The sequence below is a fragment of the Notothenia rossii genome, assembly GCF_949606895.1.
Source record: "Notothenia rossii genome assembly, contig: SUPER_1_unloc_1, whole genome shotgun sequence".
Lineage (NCBI taxonomy): Eukaryota > Metazoa > Chordata > Actinopteri > Perciformes > Nototheniidae > Notothenia > Notothenia rossii.
In genome coordinates, this window is record NW_027640362.1 from 120,201 (window position 1) to 140,021 (window position 19,821).

Below are 19,821 nucleotides of genomic sequence, written 5' to 3' on the forward strand. Positions count from 1 at the left end.
GTCAGGACTTTTATTTTGTCGGATCAAAGCACATTATGTTCTGCAAGATGAGAGATGAGCGTGTGATGCAGAGGAGGTGTGTGATGCTTCTGCACGGTTCGATCTCAAGCGTTGGATTGAGCTGTGTGGGTACGAGCGTCAGAGGCCAATCCAACACTGAACTCATATCATGTTAAAGGTGTGATAACACTTCACCTGCTCTCCGTTGGGATGGGGTCTCAGAGGAAGTGAGTCCAGTTCTCTGAGTGTTAGAGGGATAGTTTGTGTGTATTTGTACACAGGCTCTCTGCTTTACCTCCCTGCCCTGTGCCGCCACCAAACTCCATTCACAGAACACTGGCTCTGCAGAACAGGAGTCTCTCTCTCTGCATGTTGGATGCTTTGGTTTATTGTGTGAGCTTCGGTGTTAAGATGGGTAGTTTGCATCCACCAAGGTCACATGATATCAACAACTAACCAAACTAGCCAGCGACCGACCAGCAACTCCTCTGTCCCGTGGGGAGGAGATAGCTTGTTCTCTCAATGGAGTCTGGTGGCTCCAAGGAGAGCAGCTTTAGCTCCTGCTGAAGATACCCACAGACGTGTGTGGCTTCTCCTGGCGCTGTAGTATCCACTGATCCTCTCTAGCCTCGGCTTAAAGGTTCATCTACAAAGCTATCCTGAAGGAGCCATGCATGTAGAGAGATGGATCTGTGCAGAATGATTCCCAGGAAACAAAAGGTGTTGAGTTAAGGTTCGGTTGTGTCCGCCAATGCTAACAAGGAAACAGCTCATATTTTTATAAAAGCAGAACAAATTCAACGTCAATGTTGGAACGATATTTAATGGAAATACAGAATTCTTTTTAGAGTTGAGAAGATGCCCTGTTGACCTCTGGTTGACCCCTGGTTGACCCCTGGTGACCCCCGTCCCAGCAGCAGAGTGTAATGAGCGGCGCCTCAGCGTTCACGTGTGAAATCAACTGGATTCAAGTCTTTCAACGGTTTCTGCGTCTCCTTTACTTTCACAGATTAAACATTTTCCAACAACACACCATGCTGTAGTTTCTCTTGTTCTTTTCAACGTGCATTCATAAATATTTATCAAAATACTAAACTATGGTTTGTTGGTTCATCTTTTTCGTCATACTATTGCAAAACATGTAAATAAACCAACGTGCTTTTCAATAGCAACACGTGTTTAGGAAGTAGTTGCTGATCAGTCTGGACAAGAAGGAGAACAAAGTAAAGAAGTTGATAAATTACAAAACAGTGGAAATGGTTTGATATCAGTAAATTAGAACTCTTTAGAAATATCTACTTTCCATCAAGCCAGCCGTCAGGGGTCAGATCGCTTTACATCTGAGCCACTCAGATGAAAACTGAAGACTCATCGCCTCATTCTTAGAGAGCTCTGAGACGTGTATTTCATAAATCCACTTCATTCAGTGGAAATAGAAATGTGATCGTAAAAAAACAGAAGTCCTTCAAAGTCAACGCCTGCTGTGTTCAGAGGGATGTGTTGGCCGTGCTGCACGATGCAGCTGGACCCTCTCCAGGGGCCTGCCCTCCGGTCCTGAGAGAGTGAGGAGCTGCTCACCTCGGGGCAGCTCTGCTGAACTGGACGGCAGCGTACTCCGGGACCTCCTGCTGCTCCGTGTGTCCGAGGGGCCGAGCTGCTCTCATGTTAGAGTGAGGAGGGTCTGCCCAGCTGTTAGAGTGAAGAGGGTCTGCCCGGCTGTTAGAGTGAGGAGGGTCTGACCGTCTGTTAGAGTGACCCTACTTTACTCAGACTTTTTCCAAATGTCTTTTGAACAAAGAACAAGCGAACCTGACCGATTGTTCCGCGTTGATATCGCTGTGTCAGGAATTATTTCGGCAGCCCTCATGAAATCTGACACCAAAATAATTTTCCAGCCCTAAAATAATCAGAGTAATAAATAAATGATTCTCCTGAAACGTCCAAAGACAAATAATTCAGAGTCTGACGAGAGTTTGTTTTGGTTTTTATTGCACCTTCCTCAGAGCACAGCATGGAGCTCAGACGCTTATGAAGAATGATTTGTAATGAACTGCATCAGTCGGTTACGGGATCTGTGGAGCGGACGACATTAACAACTGGGCTTTCACTCACTAGATTCACTTTCAGATACAATCATCTCCATCCTAATTCAAAGTGAACCAGCTTTCCCTCTCAATCTGAATCCATTTCATCAGAAAGAAATCATATATTTATAAACATTCTTCCTCATGTGGATTAGACTAAAAGAGGATCAAATATGTTTGCTTATATTTGGGTAAAATCCAACATAAAAACATTCTGGGGTCGAAAGTGAGAAAACTGAAATTCAACATTGAATTTATTGATAAAGATTTAAACATTGAATTGAAAAAAGAACTTTCAGGGATTCTGTTCTTTCTTCAGTTTGCTGTTATGCACGGTATCCTTCTCGTTTCCTTACATTCATTTTATTATATTTAAAACAAATGAATGAATCGGGTGTGATTGACCCGGATTAGTTCGTAATAAATATGTTAATTGATGTAATTATTGAACAACTTGAGACAGTTTTATAATCCATAACATATTTACAGCACTAACACTAGAATGTTTTTACACAGAGCCGTGCACTATTCTGTTAATTTAAGTCTGCACCAAAAATCCCAATACCTTTCTAATAAAGAGCGATTTTAGAGAGCTGAACAGAGAGGAGGAGGAAGTGGTGGCTGAAGACTGAAACCCCTTCCTCTGATTGATACTGGGAATACTGCTCCACAACACTTTGATACACATCTCAGTTATTACTTTCAGGGATGTTAGGGTGTCCCTCTCCTGGATTCTAGATAACTAATACATACATCTCTATGGATATTCTGGATATGATACGCTGCAGGTGCAAAGCTGTGATTCCAACACTGAGTGAGTCTCACCTCCACCGCCTCTCTTCTGATTGTGTTAATGCAGCTGCTTGAAGCTGAACTTCACCACAAAACCATCCTCTATGCATCAGTTACTCCCCGTGTGTTTCTCCACTCTAATGTCTCCGTAGCAAACGATCCAAAGAAAAGGGGAAAGTCCTGATGAATGGGGTAACCTCTGACACTGGGAAGCTGCCTCTTAATCCAGCACCTCCTGAATAATACTCTCTTTTCCAATCAGGCGGGTTTGACATATTTTAGGAACTTTATATCTAAATTCTGAGAAATTGAATAAACACCCTCAATAAGGCCCGTCTATCATGTCACATGGCACCCAACGTGGGGATCAAATAAAGCCCCCAAGAAGGGATATGTCACTGTGACCCTGATAGCAGTATGTGAGGAATGTCCCTCCTCCCCCCGGACACCAGGACAGACACAAAAGCTTTTAAAAAGTGAAGGCCATGTTTCTGATTCACCAGCACTCACTCACTAGGACTCGCTGGAGGGGAATGTATCTGCACTTTCCTTGTTGTTCGGAGTTTGATTCTTTATGGGTTTTGCACTTACTGAGTGGCTCTGGAGGAAAGCCTCAGCCTGATGATGGGGAAGAACAGGACTGGATCCCCTGCTCCGGTTTCTAGTTGATCTGCCAGGGGGGGGCTTTTTCTCAACGACAGTAACACGGGGGAGTAACTGATGGATAAATGGATTTATCTGATTGTGGATTAATCCTTTATATTAAAATGTGATTGTTGCTAGTGAGCCTCCTCTGGGGGGGAGTCAGCTGATGGCCCCCCAGTGGTGAGGGAGGGGAGGAGGGTGGTGCTGTTCCCTGGGGGCGTGGTGCTGTTGTTGCCTGGGAGGGTGGTGCTGTTGTTCCCTGGGGGGGTGGTGCTGTCACCAGGGGGGGCGTCGGGCAGCAGGGTGGTGCTGTTCCCTGGGGGGGCGTCGGGCAGCAGGGTGGTGCTGTTTCCTGGGGGGTTGGTGCTGTTACATGGGGGGGCGTCGGGCAGCAGGGTGGTGCTGTTCCCTGGGAGGTTGGAAGTGTTCCCTGGGGGAATGGAGGTTGGATCCTGCAGGATGGAGGTGGAGGTGGAGGGGCCGCTGGACGAAGGACTGGCTTCAGATTGGGGGAGGGCAGAGGGGTCGGAGGAGTTGGACTCTGAGGACAGGTTGGAGGCGGGGGTGAGGACGGGGGAGTCGGAGAGTGTGTGTGGGAGGACGGGGGAGTCGGAGAGTGTGTGTGGGAGGACGGGGGAGTCGGAGAGTGTGTGTGTGAGGGGGGGGGAGGCCGGGACTGTGGGGGAGGGGGAAGGGGTCGGCCCGGGGGTGTGAGCGGGGGTCGGCTGCTGAGGATCCGAGCAAACTACATCCCCCTCAGACACGTACCACACCTCGTTGTGCCTGTTCAACAGCTTCAAGGGACTACACACACACACACACACACACACACACACACACACACACACACACACACACACACACACACACACACACACACACACACATAGAGACACACACACACACACACACACACACACACACACACACACACACACACACACACACACACACACACACACACACACACACACACACACACACACACACACACACACACACACACACACACACACACACACACACACACACACACACACACACACACACACACACACACACACACACACACACACACACACACACACACAAAAAAGTTTAAAAGTTGAGAAATTCCCGAAACAATAAAAAGTCATAAAAGCCTCTGTTTCTGTTTAGTGTAAATATTGTCTTTACTTTAAAAGTGTTACGCTAGTGTTCTTCTTCTGGTATCTATATGTACCATTTATACAAAAGCAAATTCCCCGTGTGTGTAAACCTACTTGGTGACGATAAGGATTATGATTGTGATGATGAAGTGTTTACCTGTCGTACCCCACTCCGTAGTGGTAGCTGCGGTTGTACAAGGCGCCCACCCTCCCCAGCTCTTTGGTCAGGAGGTGGGCGTGAAGCCGGGAGGTGACGGACAGCATCCAGCCCCCGTACCCCCGCACATACACATCCATCTCCGGCATCTCTGTGAAGTACAGCTACACACACACACGCACGCACGCACACACACACACACGCACGCACGCACACACACGACATCAGTATCTAGGCGTTATGCATCACAGAAAACAACATGCTGCTCCACATGTGAACATCACTTTATGATTTCTGAAGTATCAAGCTAATGTTGGGCTATAAAGGAACTACAGCACGGTCACATGACTTCACGTCCCCACCGCTAAGCTAAAGGTGGCTAATGTCGGGCTATAAAGGAACTACAGCACGGTCACATGACTTCACGTCTCCACCGCTAAGATAAAGGAGGCTAATGTTGGGCTATAAAGGAACTACAGCACGGTCACATGACTTCACGTCACCACCGCTAAGCTAAAGGAGGCTAATGTTGGGCTATAAAGGAACTACAGCACGCTCACATGACTTCACGTCACCACCGCTAAGCTAAAGGAGGCTAATGTTGGGCTATAAAGAAACTACAGCACGGTCACATGACTTCACGTCACCACCGCTAAGCTAAAGGAGGCTAATGTTGGGCTATAAAGGAACTACAGCACGGTCACATGACTTCACGTCTCCACCGCTAAGCTAAAGGAGGCTAATGTTGGGCTATAAAGAAACTACAGCACGGTCACATGACTTCACGTCACCACCGCTAAGCTAAAGGAGGCTAATGTTGGGCTATAAAGAAACTACAGCACGGTCACATGACTTCACGTCACCACCGCTAAGCTAAAGGAGGCTAATGTTGGGCTATAAAGGAACTACAGCACGCTCACATGACTTCACGTCACCACCGCTAAGCTAAAGGAGGCTAATGTTGGGCTATAAAGAAACTACAGCACGGTCACATGACTTCACGTCACCACCGCTAAGCTAAAGGAGGCTAATGTTGGGCTATAAAGGAACTACAGCACGGTCACATGACTTCACGTCACCACCGCTAAGCTAAAGGAGGCTAATGTTGGGCTATAAAGAAACTACAGCACGGTCACATGACTTCACGTCTCCACCGCTAAGCTAAAGGAGGCTAATGTTGGGCTATAAAGGAACTACAGCACGGTCACATGACTTCACGTCTCCACCGCTAAGCTAAAGGTGGCTAATGTTGGGCTATAAAGGAACTACAGCACGGTCACATGACTTCACGTCACCACCGCTAAGCTAAAGGAGGCTAATGTTGGGCTATAAAGAAACTACAGCACGGTCACATGACTTCACGTCACCACCGCTAAGCTAAAGGAGGCTAATGTTGGGCTATAAAGGAACTACAGCACGGTCACATGACTTCACGTCACCACCGCTAAGCTAAAGGAGGCTAATGTTGGGCTATAAAGGAACTACAGCACGGTCACATGACTTCACGTCACCACCGCTAACCTAAAGGAGGCTAATGTTGGGCTATAAAGGAACTACAGCACGGTCACATGACTTCACGTCACCACCACTAAGCTAAAGGAGGCTAATGTCGGGCTATAAAGGAACTACAGCACGGTCACATGACTTCACGTCACCACCACTAAGCTAAAGGAGGCTAATGTCGGACTATAAAGGAACTACAGCACGGTCACATGACTTCACGTCACCACCGCTAAGCTAAAGGAGGCTAATGTTGGGCTATAAAGAAACTACAGCACGGTCACATGACTTCACGTCTCCACCGCTAAGCTAAAGGAGGCTAATGTTGGGCTATAAAGGAACTACAGCACGGTCACATGACTTCACGTCACCACCGCTAAGCTAAAGGAGGCTAATGTTGGGCTATAAAGGAACTACAGCACGGTCACATGACTTCACGTCACCACCACTAAGCTAAAGGAGGCTAATGTTGGGCTATAAAGGAACTACAGCACGGTCACATGACTTCACGTCACCACCGCTAAGCTAAAGGAGGCTAATGTTGGGCTATAAAGGAACTACAGCACGGTCACATGACTTCACGTCACCACCGCTAACCTAAAGGAGGCTAATGTTGGGCTATAAAGGAACTACAGCACGGTCACATGACTTCACGTCACCACCACTAAGCTAAAGGAGGCTAATGTCGGGCTATAAAGGAACTACAGCACGGTCACATGACTTCACGTCACCACCACTAAGCTAAAGGAGGCTAATGTCGGACTATAAAGGAACTACAGCACGGTCACATGACTTCACGTCACCACCGCTAAGCTAAAGGAGGCTAATGTCGGACTATAAAGGAACTACAGCACGGTCACATGACTTCACATCACCACCGCTAAGCTAAAGGAGGCTAATGTTGGGCTATAAAGGAACTACAGCACGGTCACATGACTTCACGTCACCACCTCTAAGCTAAAGGTGGCTAATGTTGGGCTATAAAGGAACTACAGCACGGTCACATGACTTCACGTCACCACCGCTAAGCTAAAGGTGGCTAATGTTGGGCTATAAAGGAACTACAGCACGGTCACATGACTTCACTTCACCACCGCTAAGCTAAAGGAGGCTAATGTTGGGCTATAAAGGAACTACAGCACGGTCACATGACTTCACGTCACCACCGCTAAGCTAAAGGAGGCTAATGTTGGGCTTTAAAGGAACTACAGCACGGTCACATGACTTCACATCACCACCGCTAAGCTAAAGGTGGCTAATGTTGGGCTTTAAAGGAACTACAGCACGGTCACATGACTTCACGTCACTACCGCTAAGCTAAAGGTGGCTAATGTTGGGCTATAAAGGAACTACAGCACGATCACATGACTTCACGTCACCACCGCTAAGCTAAAGGTGGCTAATGTTGGGCTATAAAGGAACTACAGCACGGTTACATGACTTCACCTCACCACCGCTAAGCTAAAGGAGGCTAATGTTGGGCTATAAAGGAACTACAGCACGGTCACATGACTTCACGTCACCACCGCTAAGCTAAAGGAGGCTAATGTTGGGCTATAAAGGAACTACAGCACGGTCACATGACTTCACGTCACCACCGCTAAGCTAAAGGTGGCTAATGTTGGGCTATAAGTGAGGACATGCTGACTCATGTCAGGGTTTAGGACTCATTCCTGCACATCTCTATAAGTTTGAGTGTCTGAATGTCTGAATGTCTGAACCTTATCGTTGGTTGGCGCCGGCGGCTCTTCCTGATAGGCTGCCGGCAACGGGAAGCTGAGGGTGTAGATGGCTGGTTCCCACATCCTGGTATCCTCCGGGATCTTCACCAGGACGGGGGCGGTCATCTCCATCTTGACTCCTGAGGAACCACACACAGAAACACTGAACACACTCCGAGAGACTGAACACAAACACATCAAAACCCTGAACACACACAGAAACACTGAACACACACACACACACACTGAACACACACACACACACACTGAACACACACACACACACACACACTGAACACACACACATAAAAACCCTGAACAAACTCTTAGAGGCTGATGTAACACTACAGGATTTAGGAGGGTGTACTTCAGGTGAAAACTTTAACACTAATTCTGACTTCTTTCAGAAAGGTTGATGTTTTTCAGAATTCTGACTTTCTTTTTTTTATTAGGATTTTTTCAAAAGATTCTGACTTTTTTTTAAAACATCTGAATTTTTAAAAATAAATCTGACTTTATTTATTTTTTAATGACTTTTTATTGAAATTATGACTTTTTTAATACAATTTCGGACTTTTTCCTCAAAATTCTAACTTTTATAAAAATATGGACTTTTTTCTAAAACTTCTCAAATTTGTCAGAATTCTGATTATTTTCAAAAGTCTGCCTTTCCCCCAGAATTCTGAGATCAAACGCAGAATTATGAAACATTTGTTGAAGCCAGGCTCATATCCCTGACATTTCAGTCTAAGGCTTTTACCTTTATATATACAGTCTATGGTTTTTAGATGTTTTTGAACTACAGTCTGTTGGAGCTGGTCTGCAGGTCTCACCCCCCACGTTGGCCCCGGTGATGAACTGGAAGAGTCTCCTGAAAGCCATCGCTGCTCCCACTCCCATGAAATACGCCTCTGCATCTGTGGACACCCAGCGGGTCGGACTGTAGTGTCGCACCTGGACACACACACACACACACACACACACACACACACACACACACACACACACACACACATTGTATTTCATTGATTCATGATATAATATCTAACATTGCGCATTACAATATGTAAAAAATAAATAGCCAAACGTTTTATTTATTCAACTTCATTGTCAGTACAGGTACTAGTAACAAAACAGTTTCTCTGCATTTGACCCATCATACACACACACACACACACACACACACACACACACACACACACACACACACACACACACACACACACACACACACACACACACACACACACACACACACACACACACACACACACACACACACACACACACACACACACACACACACACACACACACACACACACACACACACACACACACAGAGAGAGAGAGAGAGAGACACACACACACACACACACACACATACAGAGAGAGAGAGAAACACACACAGAGAGAGAGAGAGAGAGAGAGAGAGAGAGAGAGAGAGAGAGAGAGAGAGAGAGAGAGAGAGAGAGAGAGAGAGACACACACACACACACACACACACACACACACACACACACACACACACACACACACACACACACACACACACACACACACACACACACACACACACACACACACACACACACACACACACACACACACACACACACACACACACACACACACACACACACACACACACACACACACACACACACACACACACCTCATATTCGTCTGTCTTGCAGACCAGCTGATACTCCAGGCACTCCTTGGACTCGGTGCAGAAGCTTCTGTTGCTGCTCGGTCTGCAACAGAGACAGAGATCAATGATGACTGAGTAAGGGTTGTACTTCACTTTCAAAATAAATCTCAGGTATCTGGCCGTAGGTTGAAATGTAAAGAGAACAATCCAAAATGGGGTTTGCCCATCACTGTTTCATAATGGGACACGAGTGAGTGGGCCTGAACCAGAAGGTCCCTGAACTCTTCCAATGGAGGTCCCTCATGCGATGGTATCGAGGTGACTCCCACCCCTACAGACTAAACAACGATCACTACGCAGAGTGAAATGCAGTTAAGGTGCCTCCTCCTCCTAGTTCAGTACTTATTCTCCCCATCTGTCTGGAGCGTGGTTAGTGCGTTTACACCGTGGTGTCTTGGAGGGATCAACTTACCCGACGTTTCCTTCAGCCGCGACGGCGAGCGTCAGAAACGCAAAAAGTGAGACGAAGGCCCTGAGGAGGAAAGGAGGGAGAATCATCTTCAAATACTTTGACTCACGAACTGATGGGATAACTGGGGTTAGTACTTTAAACTTCTACTGTTGATCTTTAAAGCCGTTCATCTATTTAATAACTTGGCCCATCTATCATGCATTCATCATTTATCCAGAACATACAAAACGTTACTAACTTTGTCTATTTGTATATATTTGATATATTTTTGAACTTTTCTCTCAAGTCCTTGTTTTCTCTAAATTCTGACTTAATAAAGAAAAAGAAAGACAATTGCAGACAAGAGGCAAAAGTACAACTAATATAAAAACTGGTTCATAAAAAACAATATTTACACGAAATATAAATACACAACAAAAAAGTTGAGTCCGAATATGAGTTTAAATTGAATAAAGGTCGTGAGGTTGAACTGCACACTTTATTATGCTTTTAATAATAACACCCCCCCCCCCACCTGACTGACCTGCTCCACAGACACCCCCCCCCACCTGACTGACCTCCTCCACAGACACCCCCCCCCCACCTGACTGACCTCCTCCACAGACACCCCCCCCCACCTGACTGACCTCCTCCACAGACACCCCCCCCACCTGACTGACCTCCTCCACAGACACCCCCCCCCACCTGACTGACCTCCTCCACAGACACCCCCCCCCACCTGACTGACCTCCTCCACAGACACCCCCCCCCACCTGACTGACCTCCTCCAGACACCCCCCCCCCAACCTGACTGACCTCCTCCACAGACACCCCCCCCCCCACCTGACTGACCTCCTCCACAGACACCCCCCCCCCAACCTGACTGACCTCCTCCACAGACACCCCCCCCACCTGACTGACCTCCTCCACAGACACCCCCCCCCCACCTGACTGACCTCCTCCACAGACAAGACTGACCTCCTCCACAGACACACTCCCACTCACTCCCTCCGCTCTGCCAACCACCCCCCCCCCCACCCACCACCACCTGACTGACCTCCTCCAAAGACACACTCGCTCCCTCCGCTCTGCCAACCTCCCCCCCCCCCCCCCCCCACCCGGACCAACCTCAAGTCCTGGGGCGGCAGAGCCTTCTCCGTTGCTGCACCCACCGTCTGGAACTCCCCCCAATCCATCAGAGACTCTTCCTCCCTCACCGCATTCAGAACATCACTCAAAACCCACCTGGTCAACACTGCATTCAACCACTGACCCCCCCGCCCCCCCCGCGGCATGACTAACACACTCAAATGAAATAGATTCAGACGAGCTGTTGAACTGAAACGTGAATGATATTCAGAGGGCGGTTCAGGACTAACATGAACTCTAACTGTGTTAGGTTTTAAATGATAGCATATTTAAAAAATGGAAGAAACAAAAGAATACATTAAAAATATGAAATTCTAATAATAAAGGAAACATAAATAAAAACAACCAGAGTCTGAAGGATTCTGAAATGTGGCAGAATGCATTGCAGCAGAAAAGCATCAGTGCTGCAGTCTGAGCGGCGCTGCAGGAGACGGGACAGAGACTGCTGCATCATCCGCTCCCCGGCTCCATCAAAGGCGTTTGGAGGTCAAACACAGACTGACCGTCCTCCATCAGAACCTCCAGCAACCCAACAGCTCATCTCCACACTGCGGGAGGTCTGAGTACTTAGGGCGGGACGCATTCAGCCGCTCAGCCCTGCAGCTCATCTCCACACTGCGGGAGGTCTGAGTACTTAGGGCGGGACGCATTCATCCGCTCAGCCCTGCAGCTCGCTTTAAATATGTAGCTTCGCATGACGCTGCAGAAAGAAAGAAACCTTTCCCTTTCTGACGTTACAGAAACACAACGACTGGAGACAAGGAAAGAGCTGCTACTCACATCGTGCTGATCCACCTGCAGGGACGAGAGAGGAGGAGAGACTGCAGTCTGCTGCACTCTGACTGCAGAGAGGAGGAGGAGGGGGGGGGGGGGGGAGGGGGGGGGGGGGGAGGGGAGGGGCTGATCACCGGACACACGATCACCTTCAGCTGCAGCAGGAAGTCTGCCGTCATCAGGAGACTTTAAAGAGTCCCTGTTCCTCCCCAGTCGTTTCTTCTGTAACATGTCTTCGTTCAGACTTGTGTAAAGAAACCTCTGAAATATTATTTTAATCTAACCTGTTTTATTTTAACATATTTAATTCAAGATGCTCCTCAGATCACTTTGTATCTCCTCCTCGTAGCCTTGTGAAGCACCTTGAGACGATGTTTTGAAAGTGTGCTATAGAAACGAAATGGATTATTATAAATCCACATCCAGAGTGTGTCTCGCTGACAAACTCACCAACAGTTACCGTTACATTGGGTTTTGTGTTTTAAGTCATTCTTGATATTTTGTTAAAAAATCCTTCATTTACTTAAAGGTAGGGTAAGAATGGAGAAACCAGCTCGAGTGCGCTGAATTAGAATATGGAGGGATGAAAGCCTCTTTAATGATCACATGCAGAGCACACAGCACACAGTGACATTTGGCCTCTGCGTTTAACCCATCCTAGTACCAGGAGTCTAGTACCAGGAGTCTAGTACTAGGAGCAGTTGGCAAAAAGTACTCAACCGAAAAAAGTCTGCCCCTTCCTTCAGACTTCCTCACAGAGCCCCTCCTCCAACACACACGAACGCGCACATGACCAATGAGTGCAGAGGTAAGTGTGTGCACAGATGGAAGGCTGACAGGCAGGTAGTCAAATGATCTCGCCGCGGGCCTAGGCAGATAACTGGACTTGCTTTTTACAGCGCCACGGCTTCCACAGAGGAAATGTTTGTATTTATTGTCAAAGCCTTTCATGTATTCATTGCTATCGGGATGTTGAGAGCATTCCATGGAATATAACAAGTGTTTCTGAAGTGAATTACCGACCCCACCTTTAAAGTGAGTGACTTTTCATTTAGCTAATATGTGATTTGTTTTGATGAAAAAATATCCCTAATTATTTTTACAACTTTAATTTAAAGTTCTCCTATCATGCAAAAGTCACTTTTTTATGTCTGACACACCGGTCAGGGGACATATGTTTATGTATAAAACATAAACATATGTCCCCGGTGTGTCGGGGAACTCACGCAGCGTCAGAAAATAAAACCCTCTCTCTTCCTCCGTATCCAAATCTCTAAAAACGGGGGAACAACGGAGCTGATCCAGATTTGCGTCCGATATGACGTAATATCTGAAATGTGGACCCACGGCCCAATCAGAAACGTTGCTATCAGAAACAATGCCCGACTGTTTTGGACGTAATATGGTCGGTCGGTGTTTACATTAGCATCGCTAACACTCAGAGCTAACCTGTACTGGAGAGCATGTGTGTGAAGAAGCAGGAAGTAAAAAGGAACTCACCTTGTGGTATAACCGACAAGAGAGAAAGCCTTTGAGCTCCATACTGTTTCAGAGAGAATACTTGATAATCCATGATATGGTGTTTCATCACGGAAGTATAGAGAGGTGAAGCCCCTCCCCTTCCGGGGAGCTCCATGGACCTTATTTCAGAAAAGATGTATTGAAGTCAATGGAGAGAGAAAGATTATCTTTCGATCCCGTTTGAATTGTGCCACGAATTACACATATGATGTTTGTCAATTTAAAAGATAATTTTAAAAGTCAAAAAAATAAAAATGTGTGGTAAAACTGTGAAGTTACACTTTGTGTGAAACCGCTCAATGAACTACATCTCCCTCTCGCTTCACACACCCAGACGGCCGTCACGTTGGCACATTTCACTTCTTTCTTTCAGAACGAGGCGGAAAGTATTAAAAGAGGTGAAAATCCCTCCAGGTCTGGGCATGTTGAGAGCTGTGCACACACACAAGGGGAGTGAGTCGGTTCGTGAGAGCCAGCATGCGGGACCGCGACTCTGGGATTTGTAGTCTTTCTAGTTGCGTATTTTTCATAGTCTCATATTTCAACAGTTTTACGACAAACTGTGACTTTTTTGACATGGAAATGATTTTTTAAATTGACAAACATCATATGTGTAATTCGTGGCACAATTCAGACGGGATGGAAAGATAATCTTTCTCTCTCCATTGATTTCAATAAATACTTTTTCCGAAATAAGGTCCATGGACAGGAAGTAGATGGGCGGGACTTAGAATCTCCCGCATAAGCTCCACCCTCTTTTTTATCAATATTTAATTTTTTTAAGCTTTATACCCCAAATCAGCACTTTAGAAACAGGAAGTGAAACAGAGGATATGAGGCATGGCTAGAATGGGTGATCTGTTTGGTATTTGGAGCAAAACACTTCATAGACATGTTTTTATATATCTGTGTATATCTGAGACCTATGCTATTGCCTAGAAATAGCTGCTAGGTGACTTTTAAATAACATCCAAGTTCATTATAATTGTTTAATCTCTTAATTTGTGATTTCTTTCTGATAAATGTATAATTGTTACCTCAGAAAATTACATATCGTAAATTAATGTATTCATAGTCTCATAGAATATTACATTTATACTCTGTACCTTTTTTATTTCAACGCGATAAAAAAAGGTATTCTTTTTTATATATTTAAGGTTTTCTCTAAATCTTTTTTCAGTTTTTCTCTTGAACTTCGAACTATAATCTCAGAGAACATTGAATGCATTATTCCCCCCCCCCCCCATCAGCTCCATTATCCCCCATTGTTAAATTCAACATGTAATCACTCCAAGACGAACACATTTCCAGAACAGCAGCTTTATTGTGACAGTTCAGGCAGACATCACAGCTTCCTCTGTGACTTCCTGTTTCCTCTCAGGTGAACAGTCACACCTGAACACCTCCTCGTCTCCTGCGTCCTACAAAACCATCAGAACAGAACCTGAACGCGTCCTAAAGCCTCTTCATCAAAGTGCCTTCCTCTCCACAGTCTTATTTACATCTGTTAAGTCTTCAATAATTAATAAAATAAGCTTCACATCAAGAGCACGAAAGTAAAACCAAAAGCCAGAGATCATCTGTTCGGTCTCTCCTCGCCAAAAGACCCCTCCCTAAATGAGAGATTTAGAAATGAAGATCTGGGCTGAACATCCACTAAAGCATTCAATTACAGCAGCGGCCGACTCCTCGCTCTCCTGGAAATAATACTGAAATATAACATTTCAATATGCAATAAGGAAATATATTGAAATATACAAAACTCTTTCAAATATTTCAATACATGGGAAACAGAGTAACACACGAAGCGTAGTGTTGATGTGAAACTATAGACGACCTGTGAGGACAACGTGTTGAAAGGAAGCTTTCATCTTTTAGGGATCTGTGTTCCAAGAATCTCAAACGCTTGTTGGACTCACAGAGGATCCCATTGGACCAGGAGATGCTGCCTTCAGGGACCAGGAGATGCTGCCTTCAGGGACCAACCCAGAAACACTACATCCTCTCTGTTGAAGAATTTCCAAAGCTTCCTTTTAACATTCCTAAAAGTTCAATCTAAAGTGATTGAGCCGCCATCAAACTCAGCTGAGCCTGAGCGCGGCCTCCGGAGAGTACCACACGCCAAATCGCTTCGTCTCCAGAAGATAAAAAACATTACAGTCGTTTTCACGGCGTCTTACGTTCACACACACATCGCACAGGAAGGTACGACCTGGAGCAGTACCGTTTAAATAGCCGATATAAACACACCCGAAAGCAAGTCTCTAAAATGATAATGATCTTTGGGGAGAGAGAGGGGAGAGACCCCCACCCCCCCCTCCACTGTTTCTGGGTGGAGTGCTTTTGAGGAATTGGAGAGTGTCCAACAAAGTTTGTCTTTTTGCATAGCCAGACAGTGGACAGGACACTGCAACATCTCCCAGAGTTCAGCAGGGGATCTGGTGTGTGGGGAGGGGAGGGGAGGGGAGGGGGGGGATGGGGGCTTGGTCCATGTTGAGTACCCCCCCCCCCCCTCCCCTCCAAGGAGGCAGCTTCCAGCTCACAAGGTGGACTCTTTCGGGCGTTGTCCGTTACACGTCTTCTTCACTTTGGAGATTCCCTCCAGAGCTCCGGACTCAGTCACTCTGCACCAGAGACAAAGAAGGACGTCAATTACAGCCAATCAAAACAGAGCGGCTACTGCCTTCAGTTCACCGGTTCAAAGAGGACATGTAGAATAGAGAGGACATTGCACCATTAGCCAATAACAGTTAACGGGTCAGTCTATGTCAGTTGGGTCGACTTGTATCGATGACTGTGCATTGGGTGGACACCGATGGTTAACACATTCTCAACACATTGAAGTCACGGTGAGCTCACACTTCGTCCATCTCCACGTCCTCCTCGTCCAGGGGCAGCTGCAGGTACGGGTTGTTGGACGCTGGTCTGAACTTATAGCCCGTCAACACGAAGAAGATCAGAGTGGAGACCTCCACCAGGAACTGCAGAGACACAGGGGACAGGAAGTAGGAACATTAGGAAGAGCCATGAGAGATAACGGACAGGAAGTAGGAACATTAGGAAGAGCCATGAGAGATAACAGACAGGAAATAGGAACATTAGGAAGAGCCATGAGAGATAACAGACAGGAAGTAGGAACATTAGGAAGAGCCATGAGAGATAACGGACAGGAAGTAGGAACATTATGAAGAGCCATGAGAGATAACAGACAGGAAGTAGGAACATTAGGAAGAGCCATGAGAGATAACAGACAGGAAATAGGAACATTAGGAAGAGCCATGAGAGATAACAGACAGGAAGTAGGAACATTAGGAAGAGCCATGAGAGATAACGGACAGGAAGTAGGAACATTAGGAAGAGCCATGAGATAACAGACAGGAAGTAGGAACATTATGAAGAGCCATGAGAGATAACAGACAGGAAGTAGGAACATTATGAAGAGCCATGAGAGATAACAGACAGGAAGTAGGAACATTAGGAAGAGCCATGAGAGATAACAGACAGGAAGTAGGAACATTATGAAGAGCCATGAGAGATAACTGACAGGAAGTAGGAACATTAGGAAGAGCCATGAGAGATAACAGACAGGAAGTAGGAACATTACGAAGAGCCATGAGAGATAACGGACAGGAAGTAGGAACATTAGGAAGAGACATGAGAGATAACAGACAGGAAGTAGGAACATTAGGAAGAGCCATGAGAGATAACGGACAGGAAGTAGGAACATTATGAAGAGCCATGAGAGATAACGGACAGGAAGTAGGAACATTAGGAAGAGCCATGAGAGATAACGGACAGGAAGTAGGAACATTATGAAGAGCCATGAGAGATAACAGACAGGAAGTAGGAACATTAGGAAGAGCCATGAGAGATAACTAACAGGAAGTAGGAACATTAGGAAGAGCCATGAGAGATAACAGACAGGAAGTAGGAACATTAGGAAGAGCCATGAGAGATAACGGACAGGAAGTAGGAACATTATGAAGAGCCATGAGAGATAACTAACAGGAAGTAGGAACATTAGGAAGAGCCATGAGAGATAACAGACAGGAAGTAGGAACATTAGGAAGAGCCATGAGAGATAACGGACAGGAAGTAGGAACATTAGGAAGAGCCATGAGAGATAACTGACAGGAAGTAGGAACATTAGGAAGAGCCATGAGAGATAACAGACAGGAAGTAGGAACATTAGGAAGAGCCATGAGAGATAACAGACAGGAAGTAGGAACATTAGGAAGAGCCATGAGAGATAACAGACAGGAAGTAGGAACATTAGGAAGAGCCATGAGAGATAACGGACAGGAAGTAGGAACATTAGGAAGAGCCATGAGAGATAACTAACAGGAAGTAGGAACATTAGGAAGAGCCATGAGAGATAACAGACAGGAAGTAGGAACATTAGGAAGAGCCATGAGAGATAACGGACAGGAAGTAGGAACATTATGAAGAGCCATGAGAGATAACAGACAGGAAGTAGGAACATTATGAAGAGCCATGAGAGATAACTAACAGGAAGTAGGAACATTAGGAAGAGCCATGAGAGATAACTAACAGGAAGTAGGAACATTATGAAGAGCCATGAGAGATAACAGACAGGAAGTAGGAACATTATGAAGAGCCATGAGAGATAACAGACAGGAAGTAGGAACATTATTAAGAGCCATGAGAGATAACAGACAGGAAGTAGGAACATTAGGAAGAGCCATGAGAGGTAACAGACTGGAAGTAGGAACATTATGAAGAGCCATGAGAGGTAACAGACTGGAAGTAGGAACATTAGGAAGAGCCATGAGAGATAACAGACAGGAAGTAGGAACATTATGAAGAGCCATGAGAGATAACAGACAGGAAGTAGGAACATTATGAAGAGCCATGAGAGATAACAGACAGGAAGTAGGAACATTATGAAGAGCCATGAGAGATAACAAACAGGAAGTAGGAACATTATGAAGAGCCATGAGAGATAACAGACAGGAAGTAGGAACATTAGGAAGAGCCATGAGAGATAACAGACAGGAAGTAGGAACATTAGGAAGAGCCATGAGAGATAACAGACAGGAAGTAGGAACATTAGGAAGAGCCATGAGAGATAACAGACAGGAAGTAGGAACATTATGAAGAGCCATGAGAGATAACAGACAGGAAGTAGGAACATTATGAAGAGCCATGAGAGATAACAGACAGGAAGTAGGAACATTATGAAGAGCCATGAGAGATAACAGACAGGAAGTAGGAACATTATGAAGAGCCATGAGAGATAACAGACAGGAAGTAGGAACATTAGGAAGAGCCATGAGAGATAACTAACAGGAAGTAGGAACATTAGGAAGAGCCATGAGAGATAACAAACAGGAAGTAGGAACATTAGGAAGAGCCATGAGAGATAACAGACAGGAAGTAGGAACATTAGGAAGAGCCATGAGAGATAACAGACAGGAAGTAGGAACATTAGGAAGAGCCATGAGAGATAACAGACAGGAAGTAGGAACATTATGAAGAGCCATGAGAGATAACTGACAGGAAGTAGGAACATTAGGAAGAGCCATGAGAGATAACGGACAGGAAGTAGGAACATTAGGAAGAGCCATGAGAGATAACAGACAGGAAGTAGGAACATTAGGAAGAGCCATGAGAGATAACAGACAGGAAGTAGGAACATTAGGAAGAGCCATGAGAGATAACAGACAGGAAGTAGGAACATTATGAAGAGCCATGAGAGATAACTGACAGGAAGTAGGAACATTAGGAAGAGCCATGAGAGATAACTGACAGGAAGTAGGAACATTAGGAAGAGCCATGAGAGATAACTAACAGGAAGTAGGAACATTAGGAAGAGCCATGAGAGATAACGGACAGGAAGTAGGAACATTAGGAAGAGCCATGAGAGATAACTAACAGGAAGTAGGAACATTAGGAAGAGCCATGAGAGATAACTGACAGGAAGTAGGAACATTAGGAAGAGCCATGAGAGATAACTAACAGGAAGTAGGAACATTATGAAGAGCCATGAGAGATAACTGACAGGAAGTAGGAACATTAGGAAGAGCCATGAGAGATAACTGACAGGAAGTAGGAACATTAGGAAGAGCCATGAGAGATAACTAACAGGAAGTAGGAACATTAGGAAGAGCCATGAGAGATAACTAACAGGAAGTAGGAACATTAGGAAGAGCCATGAGAGATAATGGACAGGAAGTAGGAACATTAGGAAGAGCCATGAGAGATA

At 45.7% G+C, this 19,821-nt stretch overlaps 2 protein-coding genes across 5 annotated transcripts in view; both read right to left on the reverse strand.

Annotated features, from left to right (window-relative positions):
• Window positions 1–783: 783 nt before the first annotated feature.
• Window positions 784–12,268, reverse strand: LOC307025537 (uncharacterized protein). Of its 2 annotated transcripts, none has more exons than XM_079694880.1 (7): window positions 12,081–12,268; window positions 10,173–10,232; window positions 9,722–9,803; window positions 8,881–9,001; window positions 8,048–8,187; window positions 4,827–4,990; window positions 784–4,325 (listed from the first exon to the last, which is right to left on the reverse strand). In XM_079694880.1, the coding sequence occupies exons 1-7, from the start codon at window positions 12,251–12,253 to the stop codon at window positions 3,656–3,658; spliced, it is 1,410 nt and encodes a 469-aa protein (XP_079551006.1). In that variant the 5' UTR covers window positions 12,254–12,268; the 3' UTR covers window positions 784–3,655. The 2 variants fall into 2 exon arrangements, with proteins under 2 accessions (XP_079551006.1, XP_079551007.1); XM_079694881.1 differs by lacking the exon at window positions 12,081–12,268 and adding an exon at window positions 11,280–12,011.
• Window positions 12,269–14,899: 2,631 nt separating this feature from the next.
• The window catches only part of gpr108 (G protein-coupled receptor 108), a gene marked incomplete at its 3' end in the record, with an annotated part of 29,046 nt that continues 24,124 nt past the window's right edge, over window positions 14,900–19,821 (reverse strand). For 2 of the 3 annotated variants that reach the window (XM_079694879.1, XM_079694877.1), the window contains exons 17-18: window positions 16,455–16,576; window positions 14,900–16,219 (exon numbers count right to left, since the gene is read on the reverse strand). In XM_079694879.1, coding sequence (XP_079551005.1) covers window positions 16,135–16,219; window positions 16,455–16,576 — 207 coding nt within the window. Of the gene's footprint in view, window positions 16,220–16,450; window positions 16,577–19,821 lie in introns of those variants that run through there. The other variant, XM_079694878.1, reaches the window with a different exon arrangement.

Bases quoted from the DNA above. Each gene is read 5' to 3' on its own strand.
- LOC307025537 (XM_079694880.1), bottom strand. From the start codon at position 12,253: ATGACGGCAGACTTCCTGCTGCAGCTGAAGGTGATCGTGTGTCCGGTG. The intron at 9,002-9,721 runs GTGTGTGTGTGT...GTGTGTGTCCAG, and splicing joins GCAAGACAGACGAATATGAG to GTGCGACACTACAGTCCGAC. The intron at 8,188-8,880 runs GTGAGACCTGCA...GTGGTTCCTCAG, and splicing joins CACCGGGGCCAACGTGGGGG to GAGTCAAGATGGAGATGACC.